Below are 19,986 nucleotides of genomic sequence, written 5' to 3'. Positions count from 1 at the left end.
TATCTGTCTTTATTGTCTGAACACAAACCAACAGTCCTGGATGTAATAGAGATGTTTTTTTATTCATTCTTATCAGCAAAAAGTACAGAAATACAATGCACATAGAGAAAATAGAAAAATAGCTTCTTTTTCAGAAAAGTTGGATAACAAAGAAACACTACAGACATATTCCATATTTCTTTCCACTGTCCTTAACACAACGTACACATTTTCATAATTACTGTACTCACAGTAAGAGTAGAAGCAAAAAGAAAAATACCACATTTTGTTTTGAGATAACAGCAGCATAGGGATTGGAAGGCACTAATAAATCAACAGGAAACATATATCCAAAATGGAATGATTGATAACTCGAGTCATGGTTCCAGCTGCTTCATTGTCCACAGGTTATCAAACAATAAGCCTTCACTATAAACCTTGTAGCTCCAGCATGAGGCTGAATACCGTTACTTTCATTTGAAAGCATAGTGAAACGGCTCTTACAAAAGGCCTCTGAACCCACATTACATCCAATATGTGGTACATACACCCAGTTATATTATATATACATATCAAAGTAAAAGATAAATACTAACCAGACTTGACAGAAAACCAGCACAGAAGACAATAAAGCACAAACAGATCCTACAGAGAGGCAGACTCCTCTAAGCTGGTGAATGAAAAGTGACTCATATACACAAACATTAATACATCCACCCCGTATAAACACTATAAAGAAAGGTATTGCATAGATTTATATACATTTTAACAGTTACCTCTTCAAAATTCTCCTCCCTCGAGACAAAAATAAGTTAATATTTACATCACACATTTGCTCTTTAATAAAAGACTTTGGGTTTATTCTAGAGTATCAAGAAAGAGAAAGTGGTCCTCTTTGTCCATATCATTTCTGAAGGCAAAAAAGAATGTAAGGCAACGACATAGAAGTCCACAGTATTAGAAGTTTTCTGCAGGAGTACAGTAGGAGTTGAACTTCCAATCATTGAGTGAGAATGTATGTGCGTGTTGTCTAATGTGTGTTATTTCGCCCATCATCCTCCTCTGGGGCCTGTTTAATCTGCCGCGTGTGCACCATCGCCCCAGCCAGAAGCTGCTCCTCCAGGGCCGCGTGCAGGTCGGAGCCCCCCAGCTCCAGCAGGGGCTCCAGACCCGGCATCCCCCTGGACACCCCCGTCTCCTCCGGGGGCCCTCCGGCTACTCTCGGTCCCAGTGCCCTACGCCTCCGTCTTAGATCCGTTTCTCCCTGGTCCCCGATCTTCCCGTGGAAGCCCTGGGGGTGAGCCTCGGCTTTGACGGCCCCGTCTTCCACACCTTCTCCGGGGTCCGCCCGAGCAGCAGCATTCTCTTTGAGGTCTCGTCCTCCTTTCTTCAAAGCTTCACCATCTTCTCTCTCAGCCCCCTGTGCAGCCTGTCTGTCTTCTTCTTTAGCTCGCTCCTGCTGCGCCAGCCTCTCCTGAGCCTCTTCATTCTTCTTCTTCTTCTTCTCCTCCTCCTCCTCCTCTTTTTTCACTCTCTCAAGTATTTCATTGTCTGTTTTCTCCATCTCCCGCTGAAGTCTCTCTTCTTCAGCCTTTTCCTTTGCGATTTTATCCTTTACGGCTCTCTCTATCTCCAGCTCCTGCTCTTTGGCCAGCTTCTCCTTTATCTCGCGATCACGCTGTTCTTTTTCCTCTCTTGCCTTAACCCCTTTCTCTTTCTGTACTTGTTTAAGATATTCAGTTTCCTTCTTTACCTTATCTATACTTGCTTCATCATCTTTAGGTTGAGCTACCTGATCATTTTGAGGTACTGGCTGACGGTTATCAGGTCTTTTCTTTACCAATGGCACGCCCCTAGCCCCTAGCTCACTCTGCTTATGGGATTCTCCTCCAAGTGCAACATGGCCATCCTCCTTGTAAGCTGCTTGAACACCTTCTTTTGGAGCCCCTACCTCTGCAACCTTATCCCTGGCCTGTGCTTGATTGTGGACCACGGCCTGAGGCTCCTCTACTCTAGATCCAGTGTCAGCTGCATCTACAGCTCCAGCTCCAGCTCCAGCTCCAGCTCCTGCTCCTGCTCCTGCTCCTGCTCCTGCTGCAGCTCCTGCTCCTGCTGCAGCTCCTGCTCCTGCTCCAGCTCCAGCTCCAGCTGCACCTTCCATTCCCTCCTGGATGCCCTTCTCTGGCTCACCGTCAGCAGCCCCTTTAATTAAAACCACTTTTGTCACGCTTATTTCTTAAATTTAACACAACTACCTATGATCTCAAATGTCATATCTGCAAAGCATTAGGTGTGCACTCACCAGCAGGTTGTTTCTGGTGAATTTCCTTGTGTTGCTCTTCTATTAAATCCAGTAGTTTATCCTGCTGGTCAAGAAGTCTCTTCTGTTGCTCTTGCTGCTGCTTGATCACCTGCAGTAGCACTGCGTGGTCCAGCTGGCCTTCTGTAGGACCAACATTTTGAATTAAAGTAAGTCACAAAATTGATATTAATATATTGCACTGGTTAAGAAGCTTAATTAGACTGATGTAGGGCCAGTCTCTAGGTGAGAGAGGAAGGGAAATAGTCCACTATGGCTTAGTACCGTCTCAGTGATCCAATCAAACACACATCTCTAGATTGTAGCCTTAAACATAAACTAGAATGGGCAGCTGTAGACACACACAAACTATGTTAGGGGGGCAAGGTGAGAGGGCGGATTATACACTGGCACATTATTTAGTTGTATGATAGAAATGCATATTACTATATGCACTGTATATGTAAATATCTGTTAACTTGGCCCAGTGAGTGAATGAAAATTTGAGCGACAGACAGAGATAAAGAGAAGAGGCAAGAGGGAATTCATACCTGCAACCAGCTTTTTTATCACTGTGATAGGAGTCCAGCAGAGAAAGACAGAAAAAAAGGAAAGAGAGAGAGAAGGCAAAAGTAAACAGAACAAGAAAGTCAACAAAAGCCAAAAAAGACTGTGTGGTGTATACAGTAAGGTCAAGAAATAGGAGAAAGAAATGGATTTGAATATTTCTGCTGTGTTTTAAACTATTTATGCCGTAAGAACAGGCACAATAAGCAAGAACAGATCACAGAGATTAGATTATACAAGATAAAACAAGGCAAGTTAAATATGAAAAAGAGAGGCAGGGACATAAACATGCAGCAGACCATGGCAAATAATTATATAGCCAATTAAAGGAAAAAAACGTATTTAATTATTTTCAATTTGTGAGTAAGTGGTTAACTTGTTTTATGTCCTGTGTCCTCTTTCCTGCAACCTGTCTAAATCTCTTGTATTGTAGTTATTACATTTTTAAGAATAACCTTAAAGTACAAGGTAGGTCAAGCTTGCTGGCTGCATGATTGTTAAATGTTGGTGAAAAAACCATCTCTAAAATTAGCAGGACAAAATAATATTAGTGGAGCTGCGTTTTAGATTACATCCAATCCATTGTATAAATGAAAAATAATGACAAAGGCATCACCAAATGATACATTTGCAGTCCAACTTGTTTTAAATTGCTGCTAAATAATTGACTCTATGCGACTGGACGTGTTCCACTTCACTCACCGTCCATCTTCTCATCCGCTGTGTCTTTGCTGTCTGCAGCGGCAGCTCCATCTCCAGTAAGATGATTCTCTCCTTCAGGAAGCGGAGCTGAAGAACAACCAAATATCGTGAGGTCAATGTTGGATTTTCCTAGAACCGTTTTACCACCTAGCTGCCTTAAACTACAGTTATACAAGGGTTGGGTTAACACTCACGTTTCCCTGCAGCATCTGGAGCTTTGCCCACTGGATTTACCACCTCAGCTACATTCCCTGCAAGAGGATCTTTCATCGGATCCAGGTTCTCAACTTGCTTTAGGAGGGGAATGTCCTGCTTTTTGTCTGCCTCTGCACCCGGGTTCTCCACCACTTCATTGGACCGGACTTCACCTCCACCCAAATCCACCTCCTCTTTCCCCACAACAGCCACAGCAGGCTTTGGATTCTCTTCAGCCTTGTTGTCTTTGTTGCCGTCTTCCACCACAGCGTGCCCTAAACCTTGCTCCTCGTCTCTTTTAGGTTCATCGGGTTGTTTCTTATCTTCCGCCAGCTCTGCGTTGTTCTTTCTTGTGTCCACATGGACCGCGTCATGAGGGATGGGTGGTTCATGCCGATGGGCCTCGCCCTCTGGCACCGCAACACCTGGGAGAAAACAGACAAAACATCACTTATTCTGGCCAGTTCCAAATTCAGTGAAGATTCCAGCATCCGCTCGGTTTCCTTACCGGCACCAGGGCGGTCCAACTGGGCCTCTTCCTCCTTCTTCCTCTCAGGTAGTTCCACTGGTCCTTTAATCTGGGGGGGCTCAGGCGGGTCCCTCTCGACTGGTTGTACCACCTCCACAGCTGGAAGGTCAGGTTTTTCTATCTCCACTGGCTTCTTGTTTGGAGGGTTGTCTACATGCAGACACACAAAAACACAATCTGTTACAACACAGACCACTGCTACTGAATATCACCTCTATTAAAAGGGCACAGATCCCATAGCCAAACTGTGTTCCCTGTTACGTCAAAATCAGTAAATCCCTCCTTTACTAATAGATTTATACAACTATAAAAAGTTATTCTATGCAAGAATATGTTGCATTCTTGTTTAGTACCGCTGCTGCTGGTGAGCTTTTTATTTGCTTTTCTCACACAGCCAGAATATAAATATACATATATATAAATATATATATATATATATATATATATATATAAAAAAATATATATAAAAATATAAATATAAATATATATATATATATATAAAAATATAAATATAAATATATATATATATATATATATAGAGTCAGTCTAAAAATATGAGACACATTACTGCGACTAAATTTAGAAAACATAAATCTTCTACCTCATTTATTCCACTGTTTTCTTTCTTGTCTGACAAATGTATAATGACTGTGTTCTAGTGCATTACTATTTAACACTGGCCCTGACCTGCACTCTTTATTTTCTTGCGCTGTTGTGTTTATTACACAAATTAACGGCTGGCATTAAAATAAATTAGCACCTCCGGTATATCTCTCATGAACTGTGCGTACTGATGCTCTCAGATGTAATTGAATTCAAGCCGACTAAACCTGACAAGTATCTCCACTAGGTGGCAGCAAGCACTGACAATGCCTGAACTGACACAGTTGGTGGGGTTTTATAATTGAGCAAGAGTGGAGGGAGACGAATTAACATTGAAAGTGACAAACAGGAAGCAGATGTAAAAGGTTGGACCACATGAGTTTCACCTTGAGTCAAAATGTGAGAAAAGAATGCAGTTAAATCAAACTAGTTAAGGAAAAAAGAAAGAACCACAAGGGCTTTAGTAGTGTCAGTGAACAGGTTAGAAAAAGATTCTATGAAGAACCATAGGGTAAGAAGAGGAAGTGGAAACTAAAAGCCCCTCCTGTTTCACCCTAAAATAAGAACATTCACTCAAAAGGTTCCTCTCCGAACTCATCCCCTTTTTTTTCGTTTGTACCCCTCCCCAAACCTATATCACCCTCTTCCCTTTATACAGCCAGAGCTCGCAGGCATTTTATAGCTGCCACAGGAGATGGGGGGGGGGAGGAGACAGAGGTGTAGACAATGTATTTTGGGGGGAGGGGGTGGCAGGAGAAATGAACAGAGGTAGAGGGGTGGAGAGAAATTACTGGAGTTTGAAGGGCATCACTCTCGCTCCATCAATGTCAGGCACTCAGCGCTGCTCTCAGATATTATCAAGAGGTTATCTCCTCACCCTGCCTGTCTGTCTATCAGTCACTGTCTGTCTCCATCTTTTCTTCTCACAGAGATAAAAGAAAAACCCCGTTCTTTGGCTGTGGCTTTGTGCTTTTGTTTTAGTCTCACTGGCCCCTCTGCCACTGGCTCATATTTTTCTTTACGTTGCCGTTTTAGGGCGCTGTAGTCCACGACTTTGAAAATAAAACAAGAAATAAACGTGTCTCTGGTGTCGCCGGAGCTTTTGCATGAAATAATTACATGGCGTCTGATCTCAGACGCTGCAGAAAACCCTGTCTCCGGCCCGTTAAGGTAAATCTTTCCATGGTTGATTAGTAAACCACTTTCTTATATTGTCCATCAAGTAGATAAGTGATAGCGAGCCATTAGCCCATACCATGATCTTTACCGTTCAGTTCAGGGAGGTCTGGAAGCAGCTGGTTGTGCTTGACAGATGCTGGAGGTGGAGGAGCTTGGACATTGGTGCGGGGGCTTGTGGCCGAAATTGAGAGGGTGGTAAAGGTGCTGACCAGTAGGATGCCCAGACCAACGCAAAGCACCAGCTAAAGGAGAGAGAGAAAGAGGAAAAGAACAGCAGGTCAGTGAATAACACATTTTCACTGAGCAATTGATAAGGAAAGTGCCAATTCTGACTGTGTAACCTGTGAAATGAAGCCATTTTTCTGGATCTTCCTGTAGATGAGAGCAGGGCATATGAAGCAGATGAGGCTGCCCATAGTGGCTCCAGTCAGACCCAGAATGGTTTCCACTAAAGAGAGAAAAGGAAAAAACAAAAACACAGGGATCATCTTGTCGTCCTGTAGGGTCACACCCAGGGGTGATGCAGTTGTTAGGGTGTAAGTGGCAGTAATGTATGTGAAATGAGTGGCTAACATATTTAGCTGAAAGTAGTGGATAAATAGCTAAAACAGTTAGATAAAAGTAATAGATCAATTATTGTAATAATTAGGTAAATTAATGGATAAACAGTTTAAATGAAGTAATGAAGTAATGTATTGACCATCAATGGTATGAGAAGAATATTATAACAATAATCACTTTTTGTGGCATTTGGAAACGGACATGTGATGTGTCAGTGAAGGGATACTTGAGCTCATCTAATAGGGATGTGGTGCTCCGTTAACATCAGTCAGAAAATCTTGGGAACCACTGCTGTAGAGCACACTGGGCCACACATGCACCGACATTGCCAGAGTTGAGGGGTTTGGGTACCGCTGAGCACACTGTTCTACATCTCTGTTGCTAAAAAGCGCAAAGCTATTCCCACGTATCGATGCTCTTTATCACTAGCTCCATTCATACCTGCCTCTGCCATTCATAACCGGCACCCGCCCAGCCCCAGGCTCCCGTCCATGGCACCCTGCATCTTGGCAGAGGCAAGCCCTGGCCCCACCCCTGTCTCTGTGGACCGCGTCTGGCTGGGCGTCAGGCCTGGAAAACCCATCGTTCATCCAGAGGACGGACACCATATTGTCTCCATCAGATTTAGTGTCCATTCTCCCCAGGGTCCTTACCTCCCTTCTTCTCAGTCTATTAGTCTGATTAGATACACAAAGGGCCAGCCAAACCCACTGTGTGTGTGTGTGTGTGTGTGTGTGTGTGTGTGTGTGTGTGTGTGTGTGTGTGTGTGTGTGTGTGTGTGTGTGTGTGTGTGTGTGTGTGTGTGTGTGTGTGTGTGTCTACCCAATCAAAAGTTTAACAAACAGCCTCCAAATAAAAGGATGAATAAAACATAAACTCATTCTAACCTTTACATCTCCACCATTTTGGAGCCGTTTGTGAGTGGGACAGAAAGACTCAAAGAACCTGACAGAGAGCCAATATTGGTGTGTATATATATATATTTGTGTGTGTGTGTGTGTGTGTGTGTGTGTGTGTGTGTGTGTGTGTGTGTGTGTGTGTGTGTGTGTGTGTCAGAGATGAGAGAGAGAGAGAGAGAGAGAGAGAGAGAGAGAGAGTCTGGGAGAATAATAGCCCTATCTTCCTGTCTTCCCGTCTTAAAGAAGATAAAAGTTAGGGCCCTGATTTAAGGACTGTGTTAGAGTGTGACAGTCACTGACTCGTAAAGTCACATTCACACACACGTCGTAAAGCTACCCGGCTACTCCGCCCACATAAAGGAACACATGCACCTTGAAGAGCGAGCTGTACACATACACACACACAATTTCAATCCAAGCCTGATTGTTCACACACACACACACACACACACACACACACACACACACACACACACACACACACACACACACACACACACACACACACACACACACACACACACACACACACACACACACACACACACACACACACACACACACACACACACACACACACACAGGATGTACCATTTGGGATGAGAATGCCTCCCAGCATGGTGCCAAACACAATGCAGAGGGTGATCATCTTAAAGCGCAGAGGAGGCATGTATCCCCCGGCAGCAAACGTCCCGTCCTTCTGCTGTGAGACGAAAACAAAGAGTCTCACAAATCTCAAAATGTACAATTCAATTGGCTTTTATTTTTTGTTTCTTGGGTAACTTGTTCTTTTTATCATTTCTGTTACATTCAGTCAAGTGCTGTCTCTTACCCACAGCCAGCACTACTGATCTGGTTTTCACCAAAAATACAAGCAGGACTTTATTTTCTCAATGTTTCTGTTTTCATTATAGAGAGAAAGGGAGTGCAGGTTCCACAATAATAGATGCAGTGGGTTACACTGTGTATTATTGTGCAATAATGAATTTTATTAGGAAGGCAATAATTATTTTTTCTTAGGAAAGAACAAGAACATAGCAGCGTTTAGTATCTACAATATGTTAAATGCAGCAAACACCTACTGGAAGGGGGGCTGTTGTTTAACACATCACACACTAACTTCAGTTTCTGAACTTGTATCCAAACCTTTAAACCATTTGCAATCAGCATACAGCTATTAGTACTTTATATATATTCATTAGTAGTAGTAGCATTCAAGCTAACCTGCTGCTCAAAAAGCATGGTGTTGATGGCCTGGCGGCAGGGCAGGATCATCATGGGGAATCCTACGGCCACGGACATCATAAAGCCCACACGAATCATCTCTGTGACCAGGTTGGACGGGAAGTTCATCAGCACGTTGCCTGCGATGTTCTCTGTGAAACTGACGTAGCCAAAGAAACCCACCTGGTTCAGAGAGGTGGAGGGAACCAAACACAGGGTTAGGAGGACAGCAAAAAGAGGGACACATTAAGATGTAAAACACTAACACATTAAAAACGGTGTTCCAGAACTTTTTAGGCTCTGATTTGAAGATGTTTGAAAAGTAGACACTCCGTAACAACATCACAAAATCAATATGAATCTATGGAACAGCAGCATCTGAAGCAAGTGTAGCCGGTGTAAATGGCGGTGGCTCGTGCGCATGGAGAGTGCGTTTCCACTCACAGTGATGTAGAAGATGGTGACTACGTTGAGGCTCGAGGTGAAGATGGTGCTCATGCGTTTGACGGACGGCTCGTCAAGGCTGTCGTAAGTCGGGAGCACCTGCCTGTGAGAGAAAAAGCAGTCCAACAACAACATATTCCGCATGCTGTGTGACATAAAGACCACACTGGTGCTGCTCTTGTGCATTCATGTGCTGTCCAGGTTATCAGATATACAACTTTTAGCTATGGGAAGTGGAAGGGGAGTCAGGGAAAGTAGTCCCATGAATGTTACATGAACTGCTCTGTAGATTTCTCTAACGAGCAGCCATATGGAGGCCCATTTGTGCCATTTAATAATCAAATGATGCATGTCTTTTTCTCATGTCCTTGTCAGCATCCAACTCAGACAAGTGATTTGTTTGTGCTTGTTTAGCCCATTCTAGTTTTAACAACATCAGACAGTCATCAGTAACACAAGTTTTGTATTGTCTACAAAAGGTGTAGTTTTTTATCTGCATTGTTGTAAGTTAATGTAGATCATTGCCAACAAGCATATCACAAAACTATTTATATCTTTTAAAATTATAATTTTTTGAGAATATAAAATATCACAGTGGCTTCAACTGCCTGCAGGTGCTTATGATAGCATTGACCTATGGGCAATAAGAAACAATTTTTTTTTTCTGCAATAGGAATAAAAGAAAAAAGATTAAATTAAAATTATATTATTTATCCGTACTTAGTGAATCATTTGTTATTCTCTAGCTAATGTTTTGTTTCACATCCTCCCTTTACCCATTCATCCAACAATTGTTTAACCAAGTAAATCCATTGAATCCTTATGTGATAGCTGTCTTGTTAATTATTAATTGATTAGTTGATTATTACTTACAAAGTGGGCCTCCAAACCCTACAGCCAGATGCATTTTAGATACTTGTAATTCTGGACATAAAGCACATCAATATAAAGGTAAGAACATCAAACAGGCACATGAATGCAACAATTTTTTTAGCATGTGGATTTCTTTCAGATTTTGAATATAATGCAAATATATTTTATATCACAGTAGATGAAAGTAATGTCATGGCAGTGGTGGTGGAGTAAGTGGGAAGTGTTTTTGTCTACATCCGAGTGTGTGCGTGCATGTGTGCGACACAGAATGGGTGACAGTAGCTAAGGCTGGCTGAAGCTACACCTGAGACTGTCTGGCCATCTGTAAGCAGTAGGGGTGCATGTCCCTCTGTCATTTTCTGCTCTGTGCTATAGGAGAGCGCGGCGGTGTGGAGGGAACCATCGGCACATTAACCTGTGAATTTACAAGCGTTATATATAACGGCAAGTGCCTGGCTGGGTTTAGAGCATTATAAACTTTCCTGGCAGACTCTTTGTGCTCACCTCCTCTCTTTCTCCATCTCCCTCACACGTGTGTGAGAGGAAGAAACAGAGAGACTCTCTTTCGCACACTCTGGTTTTATGAGCAAGCACTGTCCCGTGGTGCTTTTCTCTTGATGCTTGTTTAATCTGCAAACCAGTAAATTCTCATAGCCAAGGTTAAAGAAAAATGGCATTTTGTAAGTGGGAAGCTAAAGCATTTAATGTTCACTCAATAGTCCTGACTCAGAGGCTAATGTGTTTTTTTGCTTTAACGCTGCCCTTAAATGGAGGAAATATGAAGGAGGAAGTCTTCAAAGCAAAAACGTGGTGGAGTGCGTATGTGTGTTGGGGGGGGCTTTTAGTGTGTGCTGTAGATAATATCATTAACTAGTTGAAAAGCCTGCTGACAGTAGCATCACAGAGGGACATTTTTTTTCCTGCATGTTTTTCTTATGTCCCGCTATTATGAGCTAACTGCTCCTCGTCATTTAAACGTGCAGCCAAAAACACAACCGGGCCGGCTCCGGTCCCGCCATAATGGTGATGTTAAGTAATGTTTTAACTGAAAGTAAGCACGTTTCATGACTGTAATAAAAATCCAATGTGCTGAGAGCAGTTTAATCAGCCTGTGAATACATCAGTGTGTGTCTGCAAGATGGCGGCAGTCCAACCCGTTGATTAGTGGTTTGGCTTTAGCTGCCTGCCGCCTAACGGAGCCCTTGCTTTGCTTGGCCCGACCACAGGCCAAGAAATCGTCCTGCCAAGTATCACTCAGCACAGCTAGTGGGAACCGACGCACAAAACACACATGCGTAAACACACACAAGTGCACACTTTCTTCTTCTTCTCCTAACATGCGCACACCTCACTTGCGCTAATGAACACGTCCCGCCATAATGTTACGTTGGCTTTGTAAGATTACATTAATTAAAGTCTAATTTCAGTCTCACGGCAACGGTCACCCATTCCTGCCACTTACCTCACTCGCTCTCACACAAACAAACCCATACAGCAGCAGCACCACCCAAACATCTGGCCCCGAATGACTTCCACAATAACACTCCCTGCACCCTCCCCCAGCACTGTATTCAATTCAAAGATAAGACTTTGTACACATCAAGATCCCATCAGACCTTCACATGTTACCCCCTTTCGCTAGATCAACTCACCACAAACCCACAGCAAGCGCTAAAGCAAAGAGGACAGGACAAAAGAGGCAGTGACAGAGCATGCAGATGAGTGAAAATGGAGAAATAAATGAGTACGGTGGCTCTGATAAAGCTGTAAAAGTGAAATATAGTGGTCTGATCTCTGCAGTCACTGCGAGGAATGTTAATGCAATGCAAAGATAAGCGTGGAAACCCTCCTACTGTTTAGCAAAGAACAAAAAAGATCTCAACGTATGTACCGACAATTTATATTTTCAGATCAGAATATCTGATTGGAATATGGACAAAGTCTAAATGTTCAAATTCTCATTGTAGCTTTTGTGACACAGTAAAGTCACTTGACAAATGAACACAGACACTGTTTTCCACCTGAGACAGGTTATTTCTAAAAAAGGGCAGCACAAACGGTGGAGCAGAAACTGATGAGCTGACAGTGAAAAGCACTTAAGCGATAATAAGCAGCGTCCTTTTAAAACTAGTAATTCCTCAACAACCACCTCATCTCCACCACACGTGTCTCTCTACATGACAAACTCATCCAAAACCCTCCTCTCTGGCTTGCAGCAATGATGCAAGTGCACATGCACTAACTATGAAATTTGCTCAATTTCTACATGCAGCAATGAAGGATTAAATTCACTGTGCCTCTGCAGGAGTCAGACAGTGGAAAAGCCCCCATTTGAGCATCTACTACCCCCCCCTGTTTGACATTAGTTTCATTACATTGTCCTGTGCGGGTGGAGGGGCGGGAGGAGTACTTACGACTGACAGGCGAAGGCCATCCCACAGATGGGGAGACAGCGAAACACACCCTCCCAGCGCACCAAACAGACCTGCCCTAGCCACCAGCCGCCGAGCAGCCCGTGTTTGAACGACGACAGCACCATCTGAAGGGAAGGAGGGGGGGGGTGGAGGGGGGTTACCGGCCCGAACCAAATGAAGACGAGGTTAGGGAGGGAGCAAGGTGGAGAAAATTGGGGGCTGCACCCATGCTGGCAGCTCACAGACAGATAATGAAGGCGATCAATGAGGAGAGAAAACCAGAGAAAATGAAGAAAGGGAAACAACAAAAAGACATGACAAGAATCCCCATACTAAACATAAAACCTGTCATGGCTGTGAAAATAAATTAATGAAGGTGTGATGGAATGAATTCAAGTGAAATCATAAATTTGATCAAAATAAAAAAAAAGAGCGTTCGAGACAAAAACAGCCAGACAGGTTTTCGATCAGCATGCGTTTCTTACGTCTTGCTCATTTAATTACCTCACAGAGTCCCAAAGGACAGCAGAACACTCCCCCCCCCCCCCCACCCCACCCCCACCAGACTGCTAATAGGTGGTGCGGGGCGGTGGTGGGAGGGCAGCGAAGATGAAACTTTCAGTTGAGTATGTTACACTTCTCTGCCTTACTACTACTGCCACCAAGAACACACACACACACACACACACACACACACACACAAATACAGACACACTCACAGAGCTCAAACGGCTCAGACCAAACCCGAATTAAAGGTGAGAAATTAGGATGACTGAGAGGAGAGGTTAAAGGAGCGTAAGGATGCAGGAGAGACATCTGGCTTCCTTCACTCTCCAACCCCCACCAACTGCCCTTACGGTGGTGTTATTGCGGGGGGTGGGTGGGTTCCTTTGGTTTACTTACGGGTGACAGCAGAAGGTTGTGGCGACAATGGGCAGGCACTGAATGACGCCCTTGATACGCCACAGGTGAACCCGCTCCACCCAGGAGCCTGAGATAATGCCGTAGCGCAGAGACGACAACACTATCTACAGCAGCAGCAGCAGAAACAGCAGTGGGACAGAGGGGGGAGCAAACAAAGGAGGTAGTCGAGGAGAGTGAGGGAGAGCAGAAGGATACGAGGGTAAAAGAGAGGAGGAGAAGGAAGTAGAGGGGTGCGATGAGCAGAAGATGAAAAAACGAAGAGTAGGATGAAAGGAGGGAGGGAAGGATATACATCACTGTTAGAGGGTTAGGGATCTGGACAGGTCCGGGCCTGGATCTAAAGCCAGACACACACCACACCACTGCTCCAGCTTTTCACAATGCTACGAACTACTTTCACATCACACGAAGAGACCGTAAACGGCAGTGAGAAGTCTGTGGAAGCAGCAACACGGGTCAGTAGAACAGAACCACACATTTAAATGGTAAATGAGCTGAATCCCATGAGGCAGAAAACTCCTGCTGGACCGTCACTTGAGTCAAACGTTTTAGTATGTTGCACACTCTGAGCACACTCCAACCTATGAAGCAGAGCTGTGTGTGTTTAGTGCTGCTGAACTTTAAATGCAAAGAGTATAGCATTGAACGTCCTATTGGAAAGAGTTGTACTTGTTGCTACTTTAGTAGGCTTTGATTATTGTGTGAATACTGATATTGTTATAATATGCACTGATGGCTGATTACATGAAAATGTGCGCTACTGATGCGTTTGCATTAGTACTGAAAGGACTAGTCCGTCATCTGGGAGCAGTGTAATTTGAATATCTTTGGGTTTTGGACTGCATGTTGGACAAAACAGCTATTTGAAGACGTCATTGAGGTTTCTTGGAATTTGTGATCCAACATTTTTCAGTTGGATCACAAATTCTTTTCTACACTTTAAAGACTTAGTTTATTCAATAAATTAAAAGGAAGTCAAGAAAATACTCTCTTATGAAAATGTTTTTGTTTCAGCCATAGTTTCCACTATGGATGTACAGTTTTCATGTTGTTAAAAAATCTAAAAGTCTTTCTTTAAAAATGACAAGTAATTTGACATTTGGCAAGAAAAATAAGTCTGAAATATATCAAATGCAATTGACATTAATATCTGGCAACAAATGAGCAGATATAGAAAAAATAATTCAGTTAAGTTGCAACAGTGTGTGATTTAGTGGAGTTGACTATGTGACCTCTATTTACTTTGCATTTACAGTGCTTAAAATGTCTCTAGTGGCCATTTCCGAGTGGTGTCTCCCTCCCAGGGGAGGGACTTTGTTTCAGCCTATAAAGAGCAGTGCAGCAATTGTTTTCTGCCTGATGTGATTTAGTACGACTTTGCTCTTGAAAAAAAGAGGAGCCAGAAAATATTGTGTCAGTAAGGAAGACATACTTCTGTACAATGGAGCGAATAAGGAGGTATTAACACGGAATACAATTAAATAACATTTGTCCATGAACTGTGTAGCAGGTTACAAATGCATTTATGGGAAAGAAAACTACAATAAAAAAGCACACTGGCTTCAGAATCAACTCTAATACTTTAGGAAAACCCATAAAATAGAGAACATAGAGAACAAAAAGCATCAACAAAATTTCAGTAATTATTTAACCTTATAAACAAATGTAATATTCAAAACGCTGTAACAAAAACTGTCCTCTCTAAGCAAAGCCAAAGTGTTTCCACTGCAGTCTGTTCAGAATGTAGCGGTCTGTGTGTTGGTGGGCTCACCGTGAACATGAAGAGGGTGTAGAACATGAGAGCCATGGCGGAGAAGGACTGGATGGAGGACATCATGTTCCTCTGCAGACTCAGAGGGAGGACGATGAACAGAGACACGGCGATCAGCAGCAGCACGCGAAAACCGCCAGTCACCTTTAGAGGAAAGCGTGACACGACAATACAACATTGTTTCTTAAGGACTTACTAACAGACTTGATTCTACCTATTCGTAGTAAGTTAGTTTAACACAATTAATCTTATTATTTCGACATTTCAAACAGTTATTTGCTGTTTTGGTTGCTTAAGAGTAAAGTTAAGTCTCAGGACGCAGAACGGAGCAGTGGATATGAAACATATGTTCAAAGATTAAGAGATTATTATAGCAAATAATTATCTCAAACCTGTAAACCCAACAGCTGAGCGAAGAAATTCGAGCCCAGATCAGCTATCACAACGTAGAAGGCAATACAGGTCCCCAGCATCAAACCGATCATACTGCAGGGGGAGGGAGAGAAGGCAGGGACAATCTGGATTATTATTACTGTCAATGGTTTTGGAAATAAATGCACTTCATATTTATACATCTATGATAATTATCTGTAGAAAATCAAGCCATAATATACGCTTCAAATACAGGATAATGTGTGTGGTGAATTAATAATGAGACTTGCCTCATCTCCACCACTGTTTTTCCTGGTTTCCCGTAAGCATGGAAAGCTGCAGGGAAGAGAGTGACGTCAGTGGGAATAACAGGCGGACAAACAGATGGCAGTGTCGGGAAAAATACATTTTGATGTTGTATTCTGTAAAATGAAGCTTAACTTTCTGTTGCTGGTACAATTGTATCTGTCTGCTCAGTTACGATGGCCATTATTCACCACTATTTAAACTCACCCAATCCTGCATAGGTCCTTCTTTTGGTGCTGCTCGCTGTGTTGACCAGGAACATACAAGACTTGTGGGTCATCCACGAACAGAAGAACAACAGGAGAGTTCCCAGCACTATCCCACACTAAAAGAGAGGACAGGACACTTAAACACACAATACACATAAATACACACATTCACATACCAAACATGCAAATTATTGTCCTCTATGAAATCATACAAGCACCTTTTTCATTTGGGTAAAGTATCCCAATCTTGATGTGCTGCCTTGGAATAAAACTAGAATCCTGCTTGACCTTCTTCACTACATTTAATACTTACAAATAACTGCAACATCAATCCAAACAGGAAACATATTTGACAGTTTTATATTAAGTAGTCTCAAAACATCAAGGTCTGAAAAAAAACCAAACTTAAAGATATAACAAATGATAGCTTATCAATGTGAAGGACATCTGCAACATAAAATAAAGAGAATTGAGTTTACTTTTTTTTTAACTCTTTTTGCCCTGTTTTCAACAAGGGAGGTTGGAGGGTAAAATACAAAAAACATTGTAACTTCTTTGAGGTTTACAAACACGGAGGGACAAAAACACTCGTTGGCCAAAATGAAGCGCTCTCTCATCGACATCAAGCGGTAGTTTGTTACAACATTCAGTTTAGGGTGAAATCCTTTAAGCAAGATGTTGATTCAACAACGTTGTGGTCATTGAGGGGGCTTTAGTTTGAGATGCTGTTGAATTATGTTGCATTATACTGAAAGGTGTTTTAAACTGTTTCTCAGCTGCAATATATCAGTGAGTGTCAAACCTAATACTAGAAACATCTCGCTTTAAAATTCAACAACATCCAAAACTACTAGTGACTGGAAACTACACTATTTCGATGGACTATTTCAAACTGAAGCTTGTTAATTTGAACTGGAAATGTGACAGCTTGTGAGTTGTTTTAGGCATGATGTACAGTACAATTTATCATGTTCTCTAAGGCTGTTTATTGCTAACTGAGTGTTAATTGATATATGATATTCATGTGATGAAATAAAAGCTATTATAAAAATATTTATGTCGCTTGAAACATTTCTCTACACCTATACAATCTGACTGTCTTAGATTTATGCAAAACACATATGTAGTCAATGATAAGGAGTAACAACCAAGTGCATTTACTCAAGTACTCCACATAAGTACAGTTTTACAGTAATGTTACCTGCAATATACTTTCCCTCTTACTACTACTACTACTACTGTAGCTACTTTTTAATTTACAATGTTTATATCCGACCTGTAGCTATATATTTACAGATGAAGATTTTATACACTAAACATATGGTAAGTTTTAATAATAGAATCCTTATTAAATTACCCAACAGTGTGTGTGTGTGTGTGTGTGTGTGTGTGTGTGTGTATGTATGTATGTATGTATATATATATATATATATATATATATATATATGCAGTTAAAATATACTGCTTACATGTAAATCCAACAATACTTATGGTCCAGAAGTATATAATAATATCATAGCCATTTGCATTATAACCTATTTTGCCAATACTTCTGTTTAAGCACTTTTATGGAGAACTTTCAATGCTATTAAAAGTAAGTGAAGTAGAGGGTGGTGTTTCTGACAGCTGCTGACAGCCCACCTGTTTGAAGCAGAAGGGCATGGTGAGGACACTGACTCCAACGATGCTGTTCACCACGTTCATGATGAGACCCCAGTTAGACGCCGTCATGGTCACCGCTTACTGGGAGGTGAAATGTCAAACAGACGAGGTCTTGTGTGCAGTCCGGAGCGGGGACTCGGGACTATTTTCTGGGTGCGTGTTTCTGACTCTTCCGCCGATCAATGACGTGGCGCTCTAAGAGAAAACACAGAGACAACCGAGGGCAACGTTTGACACTTTTTAATCTGTCCATGCTTTGTAAAAACACACAGTAACACAGGCATGAATAGAGAACTAATTAAAATAAAGTCCAGAATGTCATAAAACTATAGACATTAAACTACTCAACCTTGACTCACGTGTATCTGCGCCTCACTGCGTGCCTGTCCCGTTTACGGCATCACAGACGGTTTCCTCTCATCAAACGACCATTTATCGGGGAAAGTTGGGTGTTCGTGAGTGTAAAAGCAACAGGTTAACGGAAACTCTTTAAAAACAGACAAATCCAGCTTTTTTCCACCGAGCGCGTAACCAGGAAGTAGAGATAGTAGTCGAGGAAGTGATGGAGACAACACAGCCTAGTTTCACCTCTGGAGAAACGCTCCAGCGCCCACTAGTGGCTCAGTGTGGTCATTACATTACATTACATTACAGTCATTTAGCAGACGCTTTTATCCAAAGCGACTTACAGGAAGTGTATTCAACATAGGTATTCAAGAGAACTACTAGTCACCAGAAGTCATAAGTGCATCTCCTTTCTTAAACAAGCATCTAAAAGCATAAACCAGAGCAAAAGTATAGTGCAGAGGCAAATTACTACGAAAACAATAATTGCAACAGACTAATCCGAATATAGTAAGTGCTACAAACTACTACGAATAGGATAAGTGCAGTAAACAAATACAAATTCAATAAGTGCAGCGAACTGATACGAATACAGTAAGTGCAGCAACTAATACGAGTCATGAACACACTACGGCTTTAAACTCATGTTTATTCCTCCAGCAGGAGTAATCATTGCGAATTATTTCGTTTCTGCTGTTGTTGTGTACTTTACTTGAGCTTTACTTAGTTTCTACGGCTGTATATTTCATAGAGAAACATTTTTACTCCAAGTTACTTTTCAGACTTATATTTTTCATTCACAAAAAAGTGATAATATATATATGACATATATGATTTTAATATCTTACTGGGCTTTGGATTCATCCAATCCTACTTTATTTGCAAATAAGAAAACATGTGATTCATATACACACTCGCTGTGTGTCTATGAGGACGAGTCACGTGACCGTGGGAATTTGTTTAGAGACAATGGTTTGAAAGGTTTAAGTTATCTGCTTACTAACAAACATGGATAAAACAAATGAGCAGATGAGCAGCCTGAGCGAAAAGGCTAACAAGAAAAAGGTAGTATAGACATTGTACTTCGGAAAAACACAACATAACTTATTTTTCTCCAAAAATCGTCTGGCCAGGACCACACCGACGCGGAGGCCCAGCCTGACACGGAACCAGAAGGCAGAGACCAGGCGGCGGGTAAGCCAGCAGGTTAGCAGCCCCACAGTTTACCTGTTTCAGTTTGAACCGTAGTGTAAAGCTATTCCAAACATATATCCATCACAGTACTTTTAGCTAACACTTTCAAAAGTTTATTCCTTATGAATATACCAGGTTTAAGCCTTAAAAGCGGAGTCAATCCATTGAAGATATGAATACTGGTTGTCTATTTCAATTTTGAAAGCGTGTTTACATTCTGAACACCACACCTATAAATTAGAGGCTCATCTCAAATATATCACACAATACTGTGAGCAGAATGGGCTGTACTTACTGACTGTGAAAAAAAGAAATAGTTATCCTGACGGATCAGTACTTTCTTGCTTATCCCATTGAGCTACTCACTAGGGTAATCCGCTCTGATATTGTTGCCAATGGCCCAGAAATGTATTGTTGCAATCATTTGGTGTAAATCCTGTATGAACGATGATATCTACAGGCCTCTTATTGTCCTTAAGGTTGTGATCATAGGCTAAAGCCTAATAACAGCAACGTTACTAATACAACAACAACAACAACAACCTTGGTATTTCTAGGCACAGGAGCTCCTTCTCATCATCCAAGTCTTCCATAATTATGTTTTCCAGCCATGGAGTTGTGTTGGGAATCTCTCCTATCAAATAAATCTAAGACCGCCTGACAAAAGTATCTGAAAACTGCATGTCCAAATAAATACTACGCTGCTAGAAAACAAAAAGATATTTAAATTTAAGA

At 42.0% G+C, this 19,986-nt stretch overlaps 1 protein-coding gene across 4 annotated transcripts; it reads right to left on the bottom strand.

Moving 5' to 3' along the window:
* Positions 1-43: 43 nt before the first annotated feature.
* On the bottom strand, positions 44-18,252 carry slc38a10 (solute carrier family 38 member 10). Of its 4 annotated transcripts, none has more exons than XM_054598746.1 (17): positions 18,062-18,252; positions 17,692-17,907; positions 16,049-16,166; positions 15,826-15,871; positions 15,556-15,649; positions 15,164-15,307; positions 12,469-12,593; positions 9,182-9,284; positions 8,738-8,920; positions 8,105-8,216; positions 6,395-6,501; positions 6,130-6,295; positions 4,251-4,421; positions 3,742-4,167; positions 3,548-3,634; positions 2,282-2,422; positions 44-2,181 (listed from the first exon to the last, which is right to left on the bottom strand). In XM_054598746.1, the coding sequence occupies exons 2-17, from the start codon at positions 17,779-17,781 to the stop codon at positions 1,010-1,012; spliced, it is 3,285 nt and encodes a 1,094-aa protein (XP_054454721.1). In that variant the 5' UTR covers positions 17,782-17,907; positions 18,062-18,252; the 3' UTR covers positions 44-1,009. The 4 variants fall into 4 exon arrangements, with proteins under 4 accessions (XP_054454721.1, XP_054454720.1, XP_054454722.1 ...); XM_054598745.1 differs by lacking the exon at positions 12,469-12,593 and adding an exon at positions 13,372-13,496 and having other exon boundaries at positions 18,072-18,252; XM_054598747.1 differs by lacking the exon at positions 12,469-12,593 and adding an exon at positions 13,372-13,496 and having other exon boundaries at positions 6,142-6,295; positions 18,072-18,252.
* Between the last annotated feature and the right edge of the window lie 1,734 nt (positions 18,253-19,986).

The sequence above is a fragment of the Anoplopoma fimbria genome, chromosome 5 (assembly GCF_027596085.1).
Source record: "Anoplopoma fimbria isolate UVic2021 breed Golden Eagle Sablefish chromosome 5, Afim_UVic_2022, whole genome shotgun sequence".
NCBI classification, from domain to species: Eukaryota; Metazoa; Chordata; class Actinopteri; order Perciformes; family Anoplopomatidae; genus Anoplopoma; species Anoplopoma fimbria.
The sequence above is the reverse complement of the archived record's forward strand: the minus strand, read 5'-3'. Positions and strand labels throughout refer to the sequence as shown.